At 39.1% G+C, this 22,537-nt stretch overlaps 1 protein-coding gene across 3 annotated transcripts in view; it reads right to left on the reverse strand.

The window, feature by feature from the left end:
- PEX1 (peroxisomal biogenesis factor 1) overlaps positions 1 to 22,537 on the reverse strand; it is a 77,208-nt gene that overhangs the window by 12,586 nt on the left and 42,085 nt on the right. For 2 of the 3 annotated variants that reach the window (XM_006078338.4, XM_044947143.2), the window contains 12 exons: positions 21,420 to 21,590; positions 19,759 to 19,913; positions 16,885 to 17,074; positions 16,320 to 16,486; positions 14,247 to 14,381; positions 10,960 to 11,024; positions 8,659 to 8,801; positions 8,476 to 8,579; positions 7,531 to 7,707; positions 6,221 to 6,451; positions 4,823 to 5,017; positions 4,407 to 4,537 (listed from right to left, as the gene is read on the reverse strand). In XM_006078338.4, the coding sequence (XP_006078400.4) occupies positions 4,407 to 4,537; positions 4,823 to 5,017; positions 6,221 to 6,451; positions 7,531 to 7,707; positions 8,476 to 8,579; positions 8,659 to 8,801; positions 10,960 to 11,024; positions 14,247 to 14,381; positions 16,320 to 16,486; positions 16,885 to 17,074; positions 19,759 to 19,913; positions 21,420 to 21,590 (1,864 nt within the window). Of the gene's footprint in view, positions 1 to 3,554; positions 3,645 to 4,406; positions 4,538 to 4,822; positions 5,018 to 6,220; positions 6,452 to 7,530; positions 7,708 to 8,475; positions 8,580 to 8,658; positions 8,802 to 10,959; positions 11,025 to 14,246; positions 14,382 to 16,319; positions 16,487 to 16,884; positions 17,075 to 19,758; positions 19,914 to 21,419; positions 21,591 to 22,537 lie in introns of all 3 variants that reach the window. The other variant, XM_044947142.2, reaches the window with a different exon arrangement.

Here is a 22,537-nt window from a genome sequence, read left to right on the forward strand (position 1 = left end):
AGAATGGCTATCATCAAAAAGACTACAGATCGTAACGGCGAGGACGAGGGGAAAAGGGCACCGTCTGACACTTCTGGTGGCAACGAGCGTTGATGTAACCACGACTGAAGACGGAATGGAGGCGCGTACAGGACGGACGTGCCTCGAAGACCAGAATGCTAGAACTACCATGTAACCAGCAATTCTGATCTGGGTATATATACCCAGAATGTAATTAGTATTAATTAGTATACTAGATATTACTATATAGAGTATAGTAATACTAGTAATATAGTATAGTAATGCTATATAGTATTAATATACTCTATATTGCTATATATATATAGAATATTAATAGAGTAAATATAGTAATATAGTAGAAAAACAAATAGTAATTTAAAAAGATACATGTATTTTAATGTTCAAAGAAGCATTATTTAGAATTGCCAAGGTATGGAAGCAACAGAAGTGTCCATCAATAAACAACTGGCTTAATAAGATGGAATATTACTTAGGAATATTACTCAGCCAGTAAAAAAGACTGAAACACTGCCATTTGATACAACATGGATGGACCTAGAGAATACCACCAGAAAAGACAAATACTATTATCACTTACTTTGGAATCTAAAAAAACAAATGAATGTATAAAACAAAACAGAAATGGACTCAGATACAGGGAACAAACTAGTGGTTACCAGACGAGAGAAGGAAAGAAAGGAGCAAGCCAGGGTTTGGGGATTAAGAGGTATAAACTACTCTGTATAAAATAAGGAACAAGGACTGTATTGTTCATCACAGGGAAATGTAGCCATTATTTTGCGGAAATGTAGCCATTATTTTGCAGTAACTTTAAATGGAGTGTAATCTATAAATATTGAATCACTATGTAGTACACCTGAAGCTAACACTGTAAATCAACACTATTTGAACATAAGTAAGCAGAAAACTTACTTTCTTCCTCTGTCCCTGTACATATCCTAGGAGATAACTAAAACAACTGTCCACAATCACCTGAGACTGGGGGGAAAAAAGGAGAAGCAACAGGAGAGGCTTTTTAAAAAATACAGACATAAAAATTCCTAGGCTTCCCCAGTGGCTCAGATGGTAAAGAATCTGCCTGCAGTGCAGGAGAGCTGGGTTCCATCCCTGGGTCGGGAAGATCCCCTGGAGGAAGAAACGGCAACCCACTCCAGTGTTCTTGCCTGGAGAAGTCCACGGGCAGAGAAGCCAGGCAGGCTACAGTCCATGGGGTTGCAAGAGTTGCACGTGACTGAGCGACTTTCACACACACGTAACAACGCCCATGGTTTAAAAAGGAATGAGTTTGGGTCATACGGAGTGATGTGGATGAACCTGGAGTCTGTCATACAAAGTGCAGTCAGTCAGAACAAGTATTGTATGTTATTGCATATACGTGGAGTCTAGAATCTAAAAAGAATCGTTAAGTGCATATATGATGAACCTATTTGCAGGGCAGGAATAGAGAAGCAGATGTAGAGAAGGGACTTGTGGACACAGAGTGGGGGGAAGGGGAGGGTGGGATGAACTGACATATATACACTACCATGTGTAAGACAGCTCGTGGGAAGCTGCTGAGTAACACGGGGAGCTCAGCTGGGGGCTCCGTTGTAACCTAGAGGGGTGGGGCAGAAGGGGGGCTCAAGAGGGAGCGAAAGGATACATGTATACAAATACCCGATTCACGTTCTGTATAAGAACTAACAACACAGTAAAATATTCCAATTAAAAAAAACCTCCCAAGGCTAAAATTTGGGGATGGAAATTAAACAGGATCTGTTTGTGTTTGCTATATCGATGTATATATGGTATTTTGGATGAATATTGCCATAATTTGTAAAATGATCTACTTAATCGGCTTAAAGAAAACACTAAGATTTCTCAACTCTCAGAAACATAATACAAACTAATCCAAATAAAGGGATCTGGGATACTGTCCAGTAAATAAAAGTTAAAGTATATCTGTTATGAAACGTGCCATGACAGTTAACTGCTTTAATAGCCCATAAAATTTTCATAAGTGAACATAAGTAGTAATTTTTATGGTATGTCTCCTTTGTTTCCATAATCTCTTCAGTAACTTAAACCCTTAGTTTTGGTAAATGATGAAAATTCACTGGATAGCTAGATCATTTTTAAATATAAAATACTGAAACATTAACTACTGAACATGGTATTATTTACTTTTGGCTTCTTACAATGTAGAAAATAAAAATATTTCAAAGTATAAAGAAATGTGTCCTATTCTACACTGAAGAATTGTACTGCTAAGGTGTATCTTCTGGAAATTATGAAATGTGTGCAGTAATCCACCAGGCTACAAAATGCCAGTGTAACAGTTCAAAATCACAAGTTAAGTTTTGTGTTAAGGATTCTAATTAATGTCTTTAGAACTGAGAAACTACAAGGAAAACAGCTATGCAACTCTATTCTGACTGTTTCAGAATGGGAAAGAATAAAGGACAAACTGAACGAATACAGAAACTTGCAGAGAGAGACTGACTTTGTGTAGTCAAGGTGGAAAAATGGAATGAATTTACTATGGGGTTTTAAAAAAAAGTTTTAGTTTATATACTACTGATATTAAACTGTTCTTCAGGACAAAAATTTTTTTGGCTATTGGTCTGCTACTGCTGAGACTATGAAAGGTTCTTTACCTTTTTAAGTAGTCTTCATAGAAAACATTTTTAGAAACCAAAATCCTATTTTATCCAAAGAATTCCCTACACCTCATGTCTTAAGAAAGTCTTAAGTGTTTCATTTTTACAACTATGTAACTCTGCATTTGCCTGCAAACTATGGTTAAGGGAGTAAGTATTGTTTAACAGTAAGATACGTAAGATAGTACTGGTGTTTTAAAACCTCCTGATATTTTTGACAAACTTCCCCAAATTCTATAGTAAAGAGTTTCATCAAATCTTTAACCACAGCCATTTTTAAGTCTTTTGTCATTTATAATTATTGTAAAAGTGTTCCTGCAAAAGTGCTAGATCTTCAGTGAGACTCATGGGACGTACTCTACTCTAACAAGAGCTGGTTTCTGATAATTTTCAGTTTATATCACTGAATTAGGTAAGAATTTGTTAGAACTCTAATGGAGAAACTGATGGCTTCATAAAACTGCTAACAAAAGATCCATAAAAATTAATTACATGGGACTGAATGAACTACTGAGGACAATATAGTTTTTATGACTTTGGGTTTATCAAGTATTGTTTTATTTTTTCCAGATTTAAGGAAAACTTTTTTTCTTTTAAGCTATCAATAATTTGGTTAAATATGCCTTTGTGAACAAAAATGAAACATGTTTTCTACCTGATCCTTCCAGAATTCAGAAACTCTCAATGAATATTCCTCTGGCTACAGTTATTTCCGTAAGTTCAATGAGAATCCTTTCTCCTTGTGACAGGACACAGCTGGAAGCACCAGTTGTCTTACCAAGGCTTTGACTGTAATGTCACATGTGAGAATGCACAGAGAACAAAGACCAGTTCTAAGAAACTAAGATTGATTTTATGGAACCAATAACGCCCCTTGGAAAACCCGCCTGGTACCTTTTTTTCAGAGTTCCCAGTAACCTTTCCAGATGAGTTTAGGAAGGTCATTTCCTGGCAGGTATAGGGACTTCAGGGTATCTTGGGGACCTCCAAAAGAGAGGAATTTAAGCCACCTGAATACGGCTGACCCTTTAACAACACAGGAGTGAGGTGCACCAACCCCACCCCTCACTAACAGACATAAATCTTCAGTCAGCCCTCTGTATTCAGATTCAACAAGCCATGGATTGTGTAGTACTGTAGTACATGTTTACTGAAAATCGACTCTTGTAGTTCAAGTCCATGTTGTCTGAGGGTCAGCAGCAGCAGCAGTATATAGCTACTGCAAGCAAAATGTTATGGTAAGTACTTACCTTGGCTTCCAGGCATCAAGTCTTCTAAAACATCAAACTGAGATTCCTTCTAAAAATTTCCAGCAAAAAGCACCTATATAGTCAATTACTATTCTTGCTGAACTTATGTAAATAATCAGGCCAAGTTTATTGAAACTAGATTTAATTTGAAAACAGTTTAGTCTTACTGTGGTTATTTAAGTTAGAAATGGGGATCGTTGTAGAGAGAAATCATGTTTCATTAATATACTTTTTGTTTTTAAAATTTAAAAAATCCATTAACCATTTGAATAAGTCTGATTTATATAAACACACATTTATATAAAAATAAAAATTTATTTTTGACTTTTTTATTCCTGACATTTTTGAGTGTTTGAATGCATGGCTGCTAAGCAAATGTTTTTGAATTGGCTTTTAAATATTCCACATATTTGTGATTCGAAAAAGAACTCTAGAAGTTTGAAGAACTGTCGCTTGTAATAGTTTGTATACTTCTGAATCAGAATTTGTTACTTACAACTCAGCAAAGGTCTTCCAGTCATCTTCACTGATGGACGGCCGAGTATGACTGAGCGCAGTCATTAAATGTGACTGGCTAATAGCCAAACTGGTTCTGATGGGTCCTGGTGGGTTAAGGGCATCATCCTCCTTAAACAAAAAATAAAATGACAGAAAGTTAACTAAGGGACATAATGAAAAAGAGTTATTTGCTTTTGAAAAAGAATGTTATTTGCTTTTGCCATTTTCTTGGGACTATGCCTTCCATTTCTCATAAAATTACCAAAAACTGTTAGCACGTAACTGTTTGACCGGTCGATGTGTTTCAGCCCTTTATAAAGAGAGCGCATTTACAAATCAAAAAAATACATATCAAAAACAGGAAAAACAATCTGTAAGAAGTTTTACAATTCCGATGAAGGGGGAAAGCCTTACTCCAGTTTGGCTCCGATATCTGCCTTTGATGATGCTGATATCTGCCCTCAGTTGATCTCTCTGCTCCTGTGTGAGTTCTTGGTAACCCTCTTGGGAGGCCGTTCTGAACAATGGAGGTCGTAGTGACTGATCTTTCCCAGGAGCTCCGGGAAACTCCTGAGTCATGGAGCTTGGTGCTGACAGGCATTGTGAGCTCTGCATGGTGAAGTATAATAATGCGAGATGGGCGGGAAGGAAAAAGAGCAAGGGAGAAAAAAGTTATGTACTTATCAAAGATAAAATGACAAACTTTCAGCAGGAAAACTTTAACACGGGTAAGCTTATATTGTAACTAGCTAAAATATAAGCAGGTTAAAATACATTCATATTCTATAAAGGATCATCTACACCTACGTGGTTGAACCACCAGAGTGAAAACTGCCATCATGCAGGGTGTTGTTTTTTTTAAATGCTTTGTTATAAATCCACCACTAATGCTCTAATGAGAGGGTATACTAAGGTTATGGGGCATTTCTACATGTTAAGAAACAGAAAGCAAAGACTAGAATTAAAACTGCTTACTATTCTTGAGAATTAAAAATGGGTTACTATTTTTTAAAACCTACTTAAGGAAATCTACCTAAAAAATTACTGAATATTTGTAAAAATGTTAAGTTTACCAATAAAGTAACAGTAAATCACTGTCTTCTGAGAGATGTGCAGAATGCTATTTTAATTTAGAAAAATGGTATTGCCCAAATTTAATCTGGGCTTCCCTCGTAGCTCAGTCGGCAAAGAATCTGCCTGCAATGCAGGACACCCAGGTTCAAATTCCTTGGGACAGGAAGATCCCCTGGAGAAGGAAATGGCACCCCACTCCAGTACTCTTGCCTGGAGAATTCCATGGACAGAGGAGCTGGCAGGCTGCAGTCCATGGGATCGCAAGAGTCAGACACGACTTAGCCACTAAAACACACAAACTTAATCTAAACATTTCTCTGTGGAAACATTACTAATAACTTTTTCACTATGCTTATACTTTCTACCAGAAGTAGTACCAAAAGATAATATTTTGTTGTCAGAATTTTTGAGATCATACCAAATTTCTCATTATCCTCAACTGTTCTACAATAATAGAATTTAACCTAAAATTGATCTGCTACTCAAGATGTTTTAAAGCTGCTAATGAAGAGAGAAAAACCTGAAAGAAACCAAAGGGTAATCACAACCCCTGGCTACCTCGGCTCCCCCTACTGCCAGCCCTGTCTTCACAAGGAATGAAAATGACTGATTAGCGTATGGAAAGACTGCTTTACTGACGGAGTCACACCAACCAGAAAGAACATGGGGGCTAGTTAGGACATAAACTGAATCAACATATGGCTTCCTATTTCAAAACTGTACAACTACACAAGTTACCAAATCAGAAGAGGTTCCATTTCCAAGTTCTGATTCGTAAGAGCTTCCAAAGTAGAGCCGGTACATATTGAACTTGGATTCATCTTGAAGCACCTCAGACATCTCCAGAGAAAGCAGGGACTGCTCTAAGCCACACTCCCCGTCTCCAGCTGAATCATCAGAACCACTGCTGTGGTTAAGAAAAACCATCGAAGACAGACTCAGGTCACTATCAGAGCTGGAACCTCCATCCTACAACACACAAAAGGACAACCAGCTGTAAAGCTCTCAATAATCCACAATTCAAAATAAACCACACAGCATTCTAACAAATCGAGGAAACTCCAGGCCCTTTTTACAAAAGTTCTTATTGATTCTCTAATGCTTCTGAGGCTTATCACATAATTTTAACTATTAAAATAAGGAAAGACAAAATGGAATACATAGGTAATTGGCCAACCATCTCCCCCAAAACTAACAAAGCTAGGACTCAGACCTCTGGATTTTATTTTCATGTCTCTTTAAATTCATATTTTTCTATTCTGAAATGAGAAAGCATTCTAAAACATGGTTGATGCATCATTATAGAGTGCTTTACAAATAAACACCCTTTCTGCTAGTGAAGTGGGGCCGGGGGAGGAAACACCTTTCGTGGCTTACCAAAATAAGTAGCACAAACTTGGAAGTATCTAAATTTAGTCCCTGCAATAACTTCCAACAAAATGTGAAGGAGAGGAGTATATAGGAAAAGTCTTCCTAGAAAATATATGGTAAAGTCCATAATACGGCAGAGTTCAAATTCTTTGTTGCAAAAATTAAAATATTATCCTTACAGAAAAAACTTTCTGGGGCTGGAGTACCAAAAGTACAGGATAAACCTAGACCATCTTGTCCTGTAGGGAAGTAATGATCAGAGAATGAGGACAATACAGTGCAAAAGCACAGAAGCCATCCGAAGGGGCTCATCCTGGCCGGACCTGGGGCAACCTGAGCTTCAAAACAACTATTTGATGATTTTTTTTAAAAAAGTAAAAAATCTGAAATCTCAATATAATTCCTGACACCTCAATTCAAAGGATACCCTTCCACACACCAACTATATTTTGCCAACAGTAAGGTAAGGTGAAAGAAACAGACACCAAATTCTTCATTTAAGTACAAATTCTCTACAAAGCCAGTACCCCAATCACGGCACACTCGACTAAAGGTGAATCTCTATAGAGTTAAACTAAAGTTGTTCAAAAATAAAATTTGTTTTTAAGGTTGAAGCTGACACTGAACTGCTCACATCACCGTAGACCCCACAGTAACAGCCTCCTCCGATAACTCACTTGGAGCCCGCAGGACAGCAGTCTTCCGTGCAGGGCCTCTAACTGGGCGCTGTAAAGGAGCGCTTTCAGATCAGCTCCCGTAAAGGAGTCGGTCACCGAGGCCACGTGCTGAAGGTCCACATCATCTGCCAGAGGTAGAGACTCACTGAGCACGTTTAAGATTTCAAGACGTGACGCCTGAAGGGAGAAAAACTCACTGACTTAACAATACCATTGAATACAATATTTTCAACTGTGCATCTAACAAGATTTTCCTTATACGTTCACTTCATGTATCTAATCAGTTTTACAAATCAGTTGAGCAACGTACCACCAGACTACATCTATCCTCCTTGGTACTTTTGTCTAACAGAAGGAACACAGGGAGGAAAATGAATGAAAATCAACACTCTCAACTATTCAGTGTAGATCATTGCTTAGTGCTTATCTTCTAGATCTGGGCAAAGGAGCCAAGAAATGTTTCAAAAAGAAAAAATAATCGCTACATGTGATATACATTTATACCTGTGACTATTGATTTGTCTATTTCTTCTTTCACTTATCCATTCGTTTCTAAATTTGGGAACACAGGACTAGACTGGTTAAAAGGCATCTCTCTACATGACCAGCATGGATGCTTCCTATACTACTATGCTTGATTCTGTATCAGTCTTCTGTTAGATAATGAGCTGTGTGATCTCTGAACACAGGGAACACGGACAGCAATACTTGGTTTCCTGCCCTTTTTTCCATCTGGCTAACACAAAGTTTTCAGATGGGAGTCTGCACGGGATGGCTGGGCCAAAGAAAGGCTTTGCATCTAATTCAGAATCTTTTCATGCTGTAAGAAAACAGTGACTAGGGCCTGTGCCGGAAACTGGTCTTCTAAGGACAACTGCTGTTACCTGGCAGAAGTAAAGCTCACAAGGAAAGAGTGGAGCGTTTGTAGGTATATGAAACTGTCACCTGGTCAGGAGGAGGACAGTATACACATTTATCTAGTCGGCCGGGCCTGAGCAGGGCAGGGTCGATCAAGTCAGGGCGACTAGTAGCAGCCAGCACATAAACACCTGGGGGGAAAAGAAAACACTTTACTAAATCCTGTGGGAATCTGGTATTAGAAGGTATTTCTGTATTTACGATTATTACCCTGCAAGCCTTCGACTCCATCCAGCTGAGTCAGCAACTGGTTAACCACACGATCTGTAACCCCTGTGTTATCATGGCCACGTCGAGGGGCAATGGATTCAAACTCATCAAAGAAAAGGATGCAGGGCTTTGCGGCCTGTGCTCTGGGGAAACAAACAGTATCTCATAGTTGAAGAGGGCCTCCGAGTTTGCAATTTCATATGTTTGCAATTTCATATATATATATATCTGTATATACATACATATATATGTATTTAATTCTTCACAACAAACCCTTAAGAAATGGTAATTATCTTGCTGTTAGTACACCAGGTCTTAGAGAAGTCAGGGAAGATCTGTGCCTTCTGGACCAGTCTTATTCAATAAGTTAAAAACTTCTTTGATCCTTATTACAAGTAAACTCTTTTTAATATGCTTTGGCCACCTGCACTTCTTTTGTGTAATGTCTCTTCATGTCTTCTGTGAATTTAAAATTCGGCATGCTTATTATGTTACCTTCTTTTTAATTAATACAAAGTTAGTCAATTAACAAAACTAAACAAAGTTCAAGTTAGAAAAAAAAACATATGACTAAAATTATTTTATAGAGAACCTTATAAAATGAAAATAAATCTCATCTCTGGTAAAAGGATAGACCAGAGATCTGAAGAATCGCCCTTAATACAAAATAACTGTCAGGTTGCTTTAAAAAAAAAATCTTTATTAAATACATGGCAAGTAAGATAAATCTGGCACCGACAACAGACTGGATTATCTGTGCCTTAAATGTCTGGCAAAACTCTCTTAAAAACCCAAAGACGTCTGATGTTCAACTTGTGCAAGAATTTTTAACTAGTGACTCATTTTTTCCCTACAAGTACAAGAATATTCAGATTTTGTTTCTTCTTTGCTTGACTTTGGTCAAATATATTTTATCTATGTTGCCCAAATTTCAAATATACTCGCATAAAATTTATATTATTATTTCATAATATCCTCTTATTATCTTTTCATCACTGGGACTTGGTCTGATGGCAAGTGGAAGTGTTCCGGTTCTCCAGTCTGAAAGTGTTAGTCGCTCAGGTGTGTCCAACTCTTTGCGACCCTATGGACTGTAGCCCGCCAGGCTCCTCTGTCTATGGAATTCTTCAGGCAAGAAGACTAGAGTCGGTTGTCATGTGCTTCTCCAGGGGATCTTCCCACACCAGGGATCAAACCTGCATCTCCTGCATCACAGGCAGATTCTTTACTGTCTGAGCCACCAGGGAAGCCCAGCTAAATGTATTGGGGGGACCCTTATCCTTTATTTTAACTTGTTTTAAAATGAGAATAGAGTCCACATTACATTATTTCTTTGAAACTTACAACTGCTATGTATGGCCTGACATATGGCCAACTTTCAAAAATGTTCCAGGTGTGCTTAAAAAGAAAGTGTATTCCCCAATTGTTGGGCACATGTTCTAAATATCCTTACATCAATCTTGCTGAATATGTTGTTTAAGTCTTCTAAGTTTTTACTTTTTTTCTTTACTATTTTTAAATTAATAACTGAGAACTGTGTTAAAATTTTCCACTATGAAGATAAATCTGTGAGTTTCTCTTTGGAGCTCTATAAATTTTTGCCTTAAGTATTTTGAAGTTACAGTATTAGATACAATTTTATAACTGTAATATCATTCTGGTAAACTGAACTGTTGGTCAGTATGTGGTTGACTGTCTTTATCTGTGATGAGGCCTTCCTGGCAATATTCTTTTCTTAAATTGGGTGGTAGAAATAAGAGTTCACTTTGTTATTCTTTAAAATATATAGATATGTTATATATATTCTAACTGCATATTTTATAATAAAATTTTAGTAAAGGAACAAAGTGGCCTTTTCATTTATAAGCTTTCTGTAATCCCATCACATTTAAGTATTATTTTCACTCTTAAATATTAGCTTCTGTATTCACAAGTATTTTAAAATAAATGCAGTAATAATTATACTCTATTTTAATTAAGTTGGCCACATGGAATCTTATAAGAGAGATAAAACTAGCAATTATGTGCTTCATATACTTTAACCGATAATGATTTCACTTTCAACATTTCAGAAATATTTCTATTATAAATATAAAACCAAATAATTTCTAAAGCTTAGTATGAAAAATGTTGTATATTTAAGTAGTATTTGGTAAAACTGAAATTTTGTTCTCCAGCTTATTAATAACCTACATTAAATCACAGGTTTCAAAAATCAGATTTTTAAAAAAACAAGATCAACAAGTATTGACTGATAAATAACCACAGAGTTAGTTAAAAAAACATTCATAGGGTACTAACCTAGTAAAAACATCCCGGACAGCTTGTTCACTTGCTCCAATATATTTGCTGAGTAACTCTGGTCCCTGTTAGGTAAAATAAAATTAAATTATAATGAATTCAAAACTATCTAAAAACAAAGTATTTTTGTCCATGGCTAAGTCTAAATGTAACAATAGAAAACGTTTAAATGGGTTTCTCCAAAATACATTTAAAAAATTAATGTGAGTGGAATAAATATCATACCACAAGTTCTATACCTGATGTTTCCTTTGCCTAGAACATTTGTCCCCAGAGTCTCACGGCTTCTTGCTTCATTTCATTCAGATATCGGACATTTTTTGTCGGCCTTTACCCGAAAGGCCCTGCCTGACAACCCCATCTACAGCCACTCCGGTCACTTTACATCCTCCTTGACTGTCTTCCTACGACCCCCTGACAGTGTGTTATGCATTAACTGTGTCTGTTTATTGTCTCTCTCCAGTAACAGAATATAAACTCAGAAAAGGCAGCTTTATTATCGAATCCAATTTCAGTGCCTGCTACATGGTAAGTGCTGAATAATTCATTTAGTAAAGTAATGAATGGTTTAAAAGAGGAAAATGTTCTATCTGTCTCAAATCTTTGGAGACTCCAAAAAACATGTAGTGAGACATGAATTTCTTTAATCAGCATCTTCAATTACTGAAACCAATTTATTTGTTCAATAAATAGATATGTTATTTAAAGAATATATTGTTTTTCCTAAAAGTCAACTGAAAAAACTTTCAAAACAAGCTTTACTACATATAACAAAATCAATAATGAGGACAGTTTTTCCTTAAATTGGGACATTTAAAAAAACTGAACAAGGCTAACGTGGTCTCCAATGACAAATCATTTACCATGAAAAGACCAAATATGATCAGGATATGTGACCACAATGAAGAATTTCTAATATTCAGCTATCATTTGATATCTATTAATATACTAGTACGTAGTTATATTTTCTCAGTATACAGAACTATAAACGATGAAATAAGAAGTAACTAAGGCAGCATACTGGTGTCCGTGCAAAGCCTGCTTCTGAGGCTCACCTCCCAGGACCCACCCTGACCCACAGCCTCAGCTCTCTACTGAAACCTATGTACTGAGAGCTCATCCCAACTGTGATTTGAAGATTTACTAAAGGGGAGAGATGAGATGTCCTCCTTAATGGAACAATCCAAAATACAAAATATTTGCAAGTGTTAATCTTGAAAATTATTTTTAAAAAAACACAATAAAACGACATTCTAGTGACAAGTAAAAAAGAATATGATCATTGCTCTCCATCAATGCCAGGATACTCACGTAACCAGCTCACAAAAACTGATGTGATAAAGAGGGTAGATATAACACAACTGCAAATTACTAAACTGGCTTTCAGATTGTAAATCACTTTTGAATAAGATTACAATGTAGGGTTTCCCTCTTTTTTTCTCCCCTCTCTTTTTGAAGTTCACTTTACATTACTTTGCATTCATGAAAGACCTAATTAGTAACTGTTTTCACTAACAAGAAATCCAAAGAAACCCTTCACATTTATGAAACAGAGCAGAGAGTGAGGGCAGCATTCAGTGTTTGGCGGTGAACCGTTACCGCGGCAGCACACGCCCCAGCAGCAGGCGTGGCTCACCAAGCTTCTCCGCACGCTTTCTGTCACAGCTGGAACGCGTCTGTGAGCAGCTGTGCTTTTACCTCAGTTTGCTTTGTTCATCCATTTGCAGGATGTGTCTGATTGTGAGTTTGCTTTATACCATTTTGGTTTATGGAAACGTTTCACAGAAACACCCTACTTCCAGACCAGGGAGGGGAGGGGAGAAATTTGCTTATGATTCCTTTGCCTTGAAATGTAATCGCTCAAAAAAAAAAAAAAAATGTAATTGCTCTTTGGCAAATACATATGGCTGGGGCGCTGAAACTTTACAAATAAGACATCACATCCCAGACCACAATGACACACCAGTGGTGGAGTGAGAAGCATTACTCAAAATGGTCCGCACCATGCACAGTGAAGTCTGACTCTTTGCAGCCCATGGACTAGCCTGCCAGGTTCCACTGCCCATGGAATTTTCCAGGCGAGAATACTGGAGTGGAGTGCCATTTCCTACTCCAAGGGATCTTCCAGACCCAGGGATCTCACGCATTAGCAGGCAGCGTCTTTACCTCTAGCGCCACCTGGTGACTCCCTGGGGATCTGCTGCTGCTGCTAAGTCACTTCAGCCGTGTCCGACTCTGTGAGACCCCATAGAGGGCAGCCCACCAGGCTCCCCCATCCTAGCGTGTCCTTTTAAGGACCATATTCACCCTATGTCTGAGAAAACTTAAACTTGGTGTGAGGCAGCAAGGGTGAGATACAGACAACAAACAACAGAAACATAAAAATTTCACCTTCTGCCTTAGAGTGGTCTCCAGGCCCTAGTCCTCTAGCTTTTCTTCCCTCTTCAAGTTGGCTCTTTTATCTGAATATTTATACATAATTCTATTGCTGCCTTGAGCAAAAACATATTAATAATAAGCCCTACAAAAGAAAGATGCCTCATTATTCAATTTCCCACACAGCTTAACAGACTGATCACTGCTTCTACTATTAATAGTTTTCCAAATATGAGACTAACCCACTATCAAGAAACAAATGGGGTTGGCGAGGATATGGAAACATAGGTATACTCACTCTCACGCTGCTACACATGTAAACAGTATAGTCACCAAAAAAGTGTGGTGGTTCCTCAAAAAGTTACACATAGAATTACCATATGAGTGACTATATATAGTTATACTCTGGGGCATATATGTATTCCAGAGAACTGAAAGCATATGTCCACACAAAAATTTATGTACAAATGTTTACAGTGGCATTATTCATAACAGCGAAGAAGTGGGCACAACCCAGAGGTTCACCAAACTATGGCATATCCACACCAACTTGAAAAAGACTGATGATCATCCAGCCATCACAGTCCTGAAGTACTGAGGCATGTTACAACTTGGATGAACCCTGAAACCATTATGCTACGTGAAAGAAGTCAGACACAAAAGACATACTGCATGATTCCTTTTCTATGAAATATCTACAACAGCAAATCCAGAGAGACAGAAAGCAGACTGGTGACTGCCAGGGGACTGGGAGGGGATGGAGAATGTGATGAAAAAGCTTTGCAGCTAGAGCGGCGGTGGCTACGCAGCGCTGTGAAGGCCCTAAATGCCACTGAAGCGTACACTGCAAAATAAGGATGTAAAGTTTGCCTCAATTAAAAAAAAAGAAAAAAGATAAACACCAAACATACCTTGACACTAATAAAATTCATTCCACTTTCCCGTGCAATTACTCCAGCTAGTAAGGTTTTTCCTGTTCCAGGAGGACCATACAACAGTACTCCTGTCCTCTGTCGTATGGGCAAGTTGGCAAATAGTTCCGGGTACTGAAAAATACAAAAATATGACAAAGAGCTCAACTCTAAAACAAATGACTGAGAAGCTAAAGATCAGTGTACAGAAAAAAGGCCCTGGATGGTAACAACTGCCACCTCTGTAACACTGCAACGGCAGAAACACATTCCTACTTAAAGAATGGACTCAAAGGGACTAACACAGACTCTTCCCACTGGACCATGGAATACATTCCACATAAAATGCATACAAATGGATCTGAACTTCTTTCCACTTTTCCTGTTTTATCCCCCCAAACATTTTAATAGTGCTACATTAAGAAAATAAAAATAAGTATACTGCCCTCAGCTTGTATGGCTCATGGGGCAAGCTATGACTGCTACACCTATTCAAATATACTCAGTCAAGGAAAGAAAATAATAAAGAAGCATGTGTAATGATAATAGTAAAATCTCCCAGGAAATTCTATGCTGAGCAAGTAATTTGACTGCTCTATTTTACCCTCTAAACCACCAGCTTCTCAGCAAGAAAACTTTCTGAACATGTTTCAAAACTTTTGAACAAGAAAGCTTTTTGAACAGCAAGAAAGCTGTCTGGCTCTGTCAGCAACCCCCCGGTCTCCTCTGGGCAGCATGTGAGCTTGAGCTCGGTCGTGTCCGACTCTGTGCGGCCCTGTGGACTGCAGCCACCAGGCTCCTCTGTCCACAGGATTCTCCAGGCAGGAATCCTGGAGTGGGCTGCCATTCTTCTCCAGGGGGTTTTCCCGACCCAGGGATTGAATCCATGTCTCCCGCACTTCAGGTGGATTTTCTAACTCCTGAGCCATTGGGGAAGCCCACTGGGTCTCCTCTATTGGGTACGTCTATTTAGTCCCATATATTGACAAAATTCCAACCTCATCTTGACCTCCATTCTAATCTGAACGAGGTCCCAAAGTGAGCATTTGTGCAGATGGCCTCACATGCCTGGACACTGATGCTGATGCCCAGACCCAGCCTTCGGGTCATGACCCTGAAGGCCACGTCCCCCGTCCACGTCCTTCCACACAGGCTTTAACCCCCAGTCGTGGGTGCCACTCAGTACATCCCAGTCCCCACCAGAGTTTCCAGGACTTACATGTAACTGAGGGCCTTACCCATTTCTTTCTCTCTTTGGTCGGGTCCCTGATATCAGCAAAGATCCTTCATGCTCAGGTTTCTCATCCAAACACACCACCTTCTAGATTCTACTTCTGATCTAAAGAACGGTCAGCCTGGTCGGTGCTGCCTGCTAACTCTGCCTTTCTAGACTGTCACCCAAAATCTGGCTTACTCCATCAGTTCTGGGGCCTCAATGACTCTCCCACCTTCTAGTTTATTTCTGTTTCTGCTCAATTGTAGCTGATGGCTCATATGCTTCAGTGAAATTGAATTATTCAAGAAAAATCCAAGAACCCTGAAATTCACATCAAACTGTATTTTTCCTAGAGGACTTCCCTGGTGGCACAGTGGATGAGAATCCGCCAGCCAATGCAGAGGACATGGGTTTGATCCCTGGTCCAGGAAGATTCTAATGCCTTGGAGCAGCTAAGCCCACGTGCCACAACTACTGAAGCCCGCGTGCCCTACAGAGCCTGTGCGCCACAACAAGAGACGCCAGCGCAACGAGAAGCTCGTGCGCCGCAATGAGGAGCAGGCCCTGCTCACCTCAACTAGAGAAAACCCCCACAAAGCAATGAAGACCCAGTGCAGTCAAAAATAAAAAATTAAAAAAATTATTTACTATAAATATCACCCCAGCTTTATGGGCAAGGACCGTATCGAATACTTAAAAAATCTGTTCAAGTGCCCAAAATAGGACTGGACGTTTATTTGGTAACAATAAATTCTTGTTGGGTCAAACTGAGACTGGGCAGGCCAACACATACAGCCAGAGCCAGTGATTCGGGGGTTTTACAGGAAGCAGGAGGTACTCAATTCTTTTTTAAGTACCTTGGCTGGTAACTGGATAGTATCCACTAGTATCTGCCGAACGTCATGCAGTCCACCGATCCTATCCCAGCCCAGGTCCCTAGGTTTATGCAGGTTGACATTTCGCAGAGACACAGGAGTAAATCCTCGGAGCGCCTTTTGGAAGTCCAATGTTGTTAAAACTAATTCTGTTTAAAAATAAACACAACTTCTTTTGGTGGTCATATCTGTACACGAATTCTCGTACAGCTGCCTCCCTTACCCAGCTTGCCCTCCCCTCTAGTAACCACCACTCTGTTCTTCACATCTGCATATTTATGTCTGGTTTGGTCTGTTCATTCATTTTGTTTTTTATGTTCCACATGAATAGAATCATGTGGTATTTGTCTTTCCCCATCTGATTTCACAGCCAATCTTAACTCAGTTAAAAAAATGCTGTCAACTTAGCTGGAAATGCCCATTTTCTATTCAAATACCTGCTTATTTGAATGCTAACATGGACTAGATTTAATTCTTACCTTACTACAATTACATTTCTCCACAAGGAAGGAAGGAACCAAATTTTGGTTTTAGCAATAAAACGTACCTTCCCTGGTGTACACATTCTGATGAGAGAGGTGAGAATGTATGGCTCGATCCACAAGCATGGTAAAATCTCTAGCCACAAACCCTTCAGTTTCTTTAGCTATACGCTGCAGATCAAGACCGGTGAACCTCTTCATGTCACAGTCCAGTTTATTTTTTATTATAGCATGCAGAATTTCACATCTTTGATCCTAAGGAAAAAAACACGAAATTCAGATTTATAATTTTACTTGAGTGTAAACTTTTGTACACGTATTTTGAGGAAAATCCGGTTGCCATAATCTGCAGGGACAGAAATCAGACTGTGTTTGCTGCAGACAGACTGGGGGAGGGGTGACCGCAAAGGCCACTAAGGAAACACCCAGGAGGGATGGACACGTTTGCTGCCCTAATTGTGGTGATGGTTTCATGGTATATACCTATGTTAAAACCGATCAAATTGTACACTTTTTTTTTTTTTGGTTGCAACACATGGCTTGCAGGATCTCAGTTCCCCAACCAGTGACTGGACCTGGGCCACAGCAGTGAAAGAGCTGAATCCTAACCGCTATTCCACTAGGAAACTCCCAAACTGTACACTTTAAATAGTAAGTTTGCTGTCTTCAATTTTTTTATACCTTAATAAAGCTGTAAAAAGAATTACATTGATAAATGATGGCTCTTTCTTTCTCCAGTAAAAAGGTTTGTGTTTTGGCTCCTTTAAGAGCATTATGTTGTCGTTATTCCCATAAAACATAATTCTAAAAACATTTAGTGGTCGATACCGCTATGTTCTGCTTTGCTTAATAACAGGTATATTTTTATCCTTTTCTTTTCCTTCAGCTTTGAGATATAATTGACAAATAAAATTATAAGATATTTAAAGTGTACAATGTGATTTTTTTTAAGTAAACTTTTTATCTTGTATTGGGGTATAGCGGATTAACAAGACAATGTTGTAATAGTTTCAAGTAAGCAGTGAAGGGACCCAGCCACACATACACGTGGGTCCATTCTCCCCGAAACTCCCCTCCCATCCAGGCTGCCACACAGCATTGAGCAGGGTGCCCTGCGCTGTACAGTAGGTCCTTGTTGGTTATCCATTTTAATACAGCAGCGTGCACACGTCCACCCCAAACACCCTAACTACAGGAACAGTTAATTAGCATAGGGGCTGAGTACTTTTAGCGTAGATGCTAGGTAAGAATTTTAATCAGAAAGTTAAAATATGGTTGCCTGTCTGGAAACATTCCTGGAGTGCACTGCCACTAAAGCCATCAGGACTGTAAGCCCCAAAGGAGACGATGTGTTGTATGTGCTTATACACATTTGGTCTTTGTCACACTTCTGGCACAGAGCTCCTAAAACCCTTAAAATGTCCTAAATGATAAGAGTAATAATCGTGTCTTGACGTTCCTAACCCCTTTCGGCCACATCTGAGTTTATGTTAGCGAGGTGACTTTTGGAGCACACCTGACTACAGGGGGTTGGTTGCCACAGTAACCTCCCTAGGCTAGAGAACTGGAGCTTTCAGTCCCAACCCCTGATTTCCCAGGAGGGAGAGGGACTGGAGGCTGAGTCTATGCCAATGATTTGATTAACGATACCTATGTAATAGAGCTCCCATAAAACCCCAAAAGGACAGGGTCCGCGGAGCTCCCAGGCTGGAGAAGGGCTTCCCTGGTGGCTCAGACAGTAAAGAATCCACCTGCAATGCAGGAGACCTGGGTTCAGTTCCAGAGTTGGAAAGATCCCCAGGAGAAGGAAATGGCAACCTACTCTAGTATTCTTGCCTGGAGAATTCCACAGACAGAGGAGCCTGGCGGGCGACAGTCCATGGGCTCGCAACTCGTCAGACACGACTGAGGGAGGAGCACTTTCACTTTCAGGCTGGAGACCCGAACACTTCCACTTGCCACCAGAGCAAGCCCCAAACTCCACGAGGACAGAAGCTCCTTTGCTCCCGACCTCATCCTGTGTGTCTTTTCACCTGACTGCTGATTTGTATCTGTTCATATTCTTTGTAACAAACTGGTAATCCACTGAGTAAACTAGTTTCCCAAGTTCTCTGACTTGCTATGAAAATTAACTGAAGCCAAAGAGGGAGTCATGGGAACCTCTGACGGAAAACCAGTCAGAAGCACGGGTGCCACTGGTATCTGATGTGGAGGGCAGTCTTATGGGACTGAGCCCTTAACCCGTGAAATCTGACGCTATCTCTGGGTAGTGTCAGAATCAGGCTGAACTGTAGGACATCCACCTGGTCTCCAAGAGTTGCTTGGTGGTGTGGGGAAGAAACCCCACATACTGGAAACGGATGTCAGAATCATAGTGGGTGCAGAATATTAGTGCTGTTAAAAAAAAGTTTAGCTAGTCACATTTTTAAAAGAAGAATTTCTTAAAGGTAAATACATGAGGCAATGGATGTGTTAAGTAACTTGACTGTGGTAAATATTCCACAATGTATATCAAATCACTGTTGTACACTTTAAATATATATAATTGTTCTTGTCAACTGTATATCACTAAATGTAAAAAGAATTCTAATTTCCATAGTGTATTTACAGATTTTACTGATGCAGAATGAAGCAGTTCAGAATTTTTAGGTTTTTTTTGTTTCTCTTTAAATGGAAAAAAAAAAATTTAGTAAGAAAAAAAGAAGAAATGTTATTTTCAAAAAAGATATTTCCTTGGAAAGTACTTGGTAATATTTCAGATGGTTACAGGTGAAAATTTCGTATCTAAGTAAAACATGCACTGAAGGTTGATTTTTAAGTCTTCTTAAGATCACTAACATAAGCATTACATTTTAATAAAGTTATAATCATTAATACAATTGATAAATAATTTATATAAAAGGGGACACATTTCAACACTCTTCACAAGTAGTAGTTACCTGGTCAGGAGGTTGAATATGCTGGACACACTGAAATAAGTGAATTCCTTGAGCAGAAACAAGTAAAGGATGTAGAGAATGTTGTGACTGGCTTGTAGCAATCAGCGCAACCAAACTTCCCATGGAAATAAATTCTTTCACCACATCGTTCAAACCTGGAATTAAGCAACACAGTGTAAAAGCTTATTATATAAAAGTGAAATTTTAAAATCATACACTAATTAAAAATAATAACCTAAAGTTGACCTTTAAAGTAGAGTATAAATGGTATGGCTCCTCTTTACCTAGACTGAGGACCTAGGATTGGCCAGGTTCCAGTTACTCTATTAGAGGCAAAGGAAGCAAGGTAAATATTGTGTACTCAGAACCATACCTAGTGAGGTTGGTTCTTACTAGGTAAACTTCTGGATCTTAATAGGTAAATGAAAAGGAGTCTCTGAAATAAATATTATAGAAGGATGATAAACTTTCATATTGTTGTTCTATTGAGCAAGCAAAATACAGCTTATATACCTATGGCTTTCTGGACAATCTCTTTCTACCCTAGCTCAAGAAAGGTTTGGTATGAGGTAAGAAACGAAACAGGCATTAACAACATATATCTGATCCTGACCTAGAAATTAAACACGAGACTAGCAAGTCTTTCAGACACTACAAGATTCCAAATGTGAAATTAACACTAATTTATGGTAATCCAGCCATTATGGTTGCATTCTGTATTCATCTCTTAAGAACCCTGATGCAGATGAATGCTGTCAAATCCTCCAACCCCTGATCCCATCCTCTCCTAGAACCCCAAGCTCCACTGGAATTTCTTGGAGTTCTGCACCTTTGCCGGTGGATCACACTTCCTTTGTGCCTTCATTAGCCTGAAGCTGCTCTGTGCCAATTGCTACTCCTCCATCAAAACTCATCCCAGTTATGAACGGCTCTCAGAAACCTTCCCTGATAACTCCTCACCCAACCACCTCCAGTTTAGTACGTGTGCTCCTATCGCACCCTGCACACCTTCCAGCAGAACATACCCACCCACCTCCTAGTTGTGTCTTCCTGGTCAAATTACATCAGCTTGAATTTCCATTTACTCACCTGTAAAACCAGGAGAGTATCTGCATGGGGATACAAAGCAACCCTCACAGCCAACACATGGTAGCTGCCATAACTATGAGTCTTCTGTACTAACACTGTTTCCTTTTATTTCCTCTGCAAGACTCTCAGACTACAGACTGTGCACAAGCAACAGAGAACTATTTGTCAAATGAGCAAACGTAAAGCTGTACAGTTCAGCAATTTCTAATAAGTGGAGAAGAGAGAACCTCCTCGGTGGCTTAGATGGTAAAGAATCTGCCTGCAATGTGGGAGACCTGGGTTCAATCCCTGGGTCGGGAAGATCCCCTGGAGAAGGGAATGGCAACCCACTCCAGAGGAGAATACGGCCCCAAAGACTAATGATGAGGTTGGAGAATGTTCACATTGCTCTTCTATGGATCTTGCTAATACAGGATAACTACACAATTATACAGTGCTCCCAGAGGCCTCAAAAGCAACACATTACACAGCACATATCCTGTTCTCCGAACAGCACAGCTTTACCACTAACACTAAAGACGCTGACTGATAAAGGAGAAGGCTTGCAGCCACCGAGCAGCTGTGTGCATTACCGTGGGCGAGCCGCTGGCTCTGAACGGCCTCCGGACTGCGCTCGTGTTCCGGGAGAGCAGAGCGCCCAACGACAAGGTCCAGGTTGTCCAGCAGAACAACGGAAGGCTGCCGCCACAGCGCCTCCGAGAAAGCTGCTGCTAGGGTCTTCTGTATGTTTTCAAGCCTTTTTCCTTAACACAGAAGATATAAAATGGTTTTAATGTTATTTGAAGGCTGGGAAAGTTCAGGCTGCCCTTGAAAGCATTAGAAAAGCTCAATATTGATCTGACTATGCAAATCTAATCCATACAGTATTTTGTTAATATACCAATCACTAAAATTGTTAGTCATTAACACAGTTTAATTAATACAGCTTCAAAGGACTCAGTAAAGTACTGAATTTTATAAAACTGAAAGACTATGCTACTATAATTTCTATACATATGCGCTTGTTCATTCCATGGAGAATTTCAGATCCCTATTTATAACAAAACAGTAAAATAAAAACAGGGATGTGGGAAAATATAAATGAAAATAAGGGGTCAAGAATCAGACAAAAGCAAACACAAATGTAGCTGCCTCAAGATCCTAGAATTGCTGTATTTAAATTACTAATGTGACTCCCATCTTCATGGTGAATTACAAACTTTTCATTTTCAAAGAATAGAGAACATACCAATTCATAAGAAAGGTCAAGAGTTCCTGTTACTTCAAACTTAAAATTTTCACATGAGGCTGCAAGCAAGACTCTAAGATAAGGACAAGGTCTCTAAAAACCACCTTTATAGAATATGAAGTAATGGGTTTTCAAAGGCTATTTCTTAGTTTCTTACTATATACTAGATTAATAAACAGAATATAATGACTAGACTACCACTAGTAGGAGTGGTTGCAAGGGGAGAAAAAACTAACTACTCAGTAAAATTTTTCTGATTCTTAAACAATTGGATAATAATATATTACAGACTTTCAGAAGTATAAGTGTACAGCTGACCCTTGAACAACATAGGTTTGAACTGTGCAAGTGTACTTATGCATATGTGGATTTTTTCCAATAGGGAATACTACAATACTATACCATTCAAGGTTGGCTGAATTCGTGGATGCAGTGGAACCACATGTTCAAAGGACTGACTAT

The sequence above is a fragment of the Bubalus bubalis genome, chromosome 8 (assembly GCF_019923935.1).
Source record: "Bubalus bubalis isolate 160015118507 breed Murrah chromosome 8, NDDB_SH_1, whole genome shotgun sequence".
NCBI lineage: Eukaryota > Metazoa > Chordata > Mammalia > Artiodactyla > Bovidae > Bubalus > Bubalus bubalis.